This window comes from Formica exsecta, unplaced genomic scaffold, assembly GCF_003651465.1.
Source record: "Formica exsecta isolate Colony F162 unplaced genomic scaffold, ASM365146v1 scaffold247, whole genome shotgun sequence".
Classification (NCBI taxonomy): domain Eukaryota; kingdom Metazoa; phylum Arthropoda; class Insecta; order Hymenoptera; family Formicidae; genus Formica; species Formica exsecta.
Window position 1 is genome coordinate 1626462 of NW_021849743.1, and position 2234 is coordinate 1628695.

General features: G+C 39.5%; 1 protein-coding gene across 4 annotated transcripts in view; it reads right to left on the minus strand.

Moving 5' to 3' along the window:
- The window catches only part of LOC115236279, a 14727-nt gene that overhangs the window by 8951 nt on the left and 3542 nt on the right, over positions 1–2234 (minus strand). Inside the window, exons 2-7 of one of the 4 annotated variants that reach the window (XM_029808631.1) lie at positions 1786–1987; positions 1442–1660; positions 1118–1221; positions 779–970; positions 534–679; positions 231–357 (exon numbers count right to left, since the gene is read on the minus strand). In XM_029808631.1, the coding sequence (XP_029664491.1) occupies positions 231–357; positions 534–679; positions 779–970; positions 1118–1221; positions 1442–1610 (738 nt within the window). In that variant the 5' untranslated portion in view covers positions 1611–1660; positions 1786–1987. Of the gene's footprint in view, positions 1–230; positions 358–533; positions 680–778; positions 971–1117; positions 1222–1441; positions 1683–1785; positions 2229–2234 lie in introns of those variants that run through there. The other 3 variants (XM_029808629.1, XM_029808630.1, XM_029808628.1) reach the window with 3 other exon arrangements.

Below are 2234 nucleotides of genomic sequence, written 5' to 3' on the forward strand. Positions count from 1 at the left end.
AAATTATTTAAATAATATTGTTACAATTTCAAAAGTGACCAATTTAATTTCCCTCAATAAAGAAATTTAACTGAATAACCCTCGACATTTAACTGAATAACCCTTTAGATAAAAAAATATTTTTTTTCACATATCTCACAAAAACACATTTTTAGTCAATCTTCTCCAACCGCTCGAGCTTAAAATATTGTGTTTATGTAACAGACAGATAATCTATTTTATTGGATTACCTGTAACGCTCGCCGAAAACAACTGTAGCATGTCTCATTCGGGCTAGAAAGACTGCTAGTGGATGGTGACAAACTAAATATCGGATCGATCCAATAACTCTTGCTTTTACATTTTTGTTGGCTATTTCTGAAACAAGAAATCATGACAGCTGTGACCTACATGCTACGATACTCGCAAGTAAAACGTAGAAATTGTGCAAAAATAAGAATACAATTATTTCAATCAATCTTTTCAACATTGTGATAATGCACGATCACAATTTAAATAATTAGCGATTATTGCATATATATCAAAAAATTCACCTTTTGGAGGATGATGGATATTTCTGAGTGGTGTCATCATCTCGCTTTTCGTTACCGTCTGATACACCCGAGTGCTTTGTTCCATCCGATGCCGCGCTCATGCAATATGATTTGGGCCAAGGTATTAAAACATCTTGCGATTCGAACTACGAATAAATAATAATGGAAAAGTTTAATCAATCCAAATAGCTATAAAAAAATAAATCGTCGAAAGAAGATTTAAAAGAGGATAGATTCTTACTTACTTTTCTATGCTTTTGTTCCATAGCCCAAACGGATATAACGAGTCGACCTCCGATCCTGAGAATCCGCGCCAACTCCTTCAACGCGTGTACCCTCCTTTCCGTGGTGGCAAAGTGGTGCACCACTGCGATCGACAGCACTGCATCGAAGCTCTCTTCTCGAAATGGTAGAGCCAAATTATCGCAGATCAGAACCTTATAAGAGACATATTTAGATATTATATTAATCCGCGAAATTAATTTAACTTGCGCAAAAATATATATAATATTTCGAGACATCAATTAATAAAGTTTATAATTATTATAATTTAAGGATGAGAAACTTCTGATTGCTATATGTACCTCGTTTTCCTTCTCGCGCGCGATGTCCGTGAAGCGCTTGCATCGGTCCACCCCTATCTTAAAGACGCTGTGATTTACGCTGAGATATTTGCCGTTGCCGCAACCTGAATAATGCAAACATAAAATTGTCTACGTGAATGCATAGGTGTAATATAAAACGTGAAAACGGGCAGAATACAAACTCTGTTTACTATGCAACTCACGCGATAAATTTTTCGCGGGAATTGCATAATGACAGACGTTCGCAACATGACCAATGAAAATTACTTATTATTAGTAAAAAAAAAAAGGAAATTTTACGTGTAAAAAATATTTTCAACTGACCGATGTCGCAGACGAGAGCACCCGGTTCAAGTTCCTGAAGAAACTGATATACTCGTGGCCAGTGTTTACTTTGTGTGGTCTTCTCGGCACATTGTTCGTATACTTCGTGAACGTAGGCTTGCTCTAAGGCCACCGAGCGAGCTGCATGCTCTCCGTCGCTCTCAGACATCCCTCTCGCTAAGGTGATTTATCCTCGTCCACATGTGCGCTCACACGATGCTGCACAGAAATTTTTATCTCCCTAAATAAAGAAATATCGGAAAAGTCATTTTAACGATTAAATCGGGAAAAAGATTCGCCAGGATATCGGAAAATATTTAGGAGGTATTTAGGAAGATACAGACTTCCCTTTAGCCGCATCAGATTCCGTGTTATCTTGTTGATTTTTAGGACTACAGTATGTATAGCCTGTTGCATCAAGACTATCGAATAACTCGACGAATAACTTCACCTGTCCTACGTTACGTTTACTTGGCAATAATGCACATCGTCCTTGGCTCACAGACCGATTTCGCAAGGCGGCAGACATCCGCAATAGAACAACTCCTGCAGCAATTTGAGTATTAGCTTATCGGGTCTCTGCTTCTCCGCGTTCTCCGTCTTTTTCGGGCGATCCGCGCGATATCGCAAACGGGGCACCGTGTAGGCGCGACACCATCGCAAAAAATCCCCGGTATCCTCCGTGCGGATGAACGTCACGATCGCCCAGAGCGTACAGAGATTCCGAGATTTCTTTTTGGTCTGCAGATAGAGTTGGCAAACATCCAGAAACGTCATGAGATCGACGACGCTC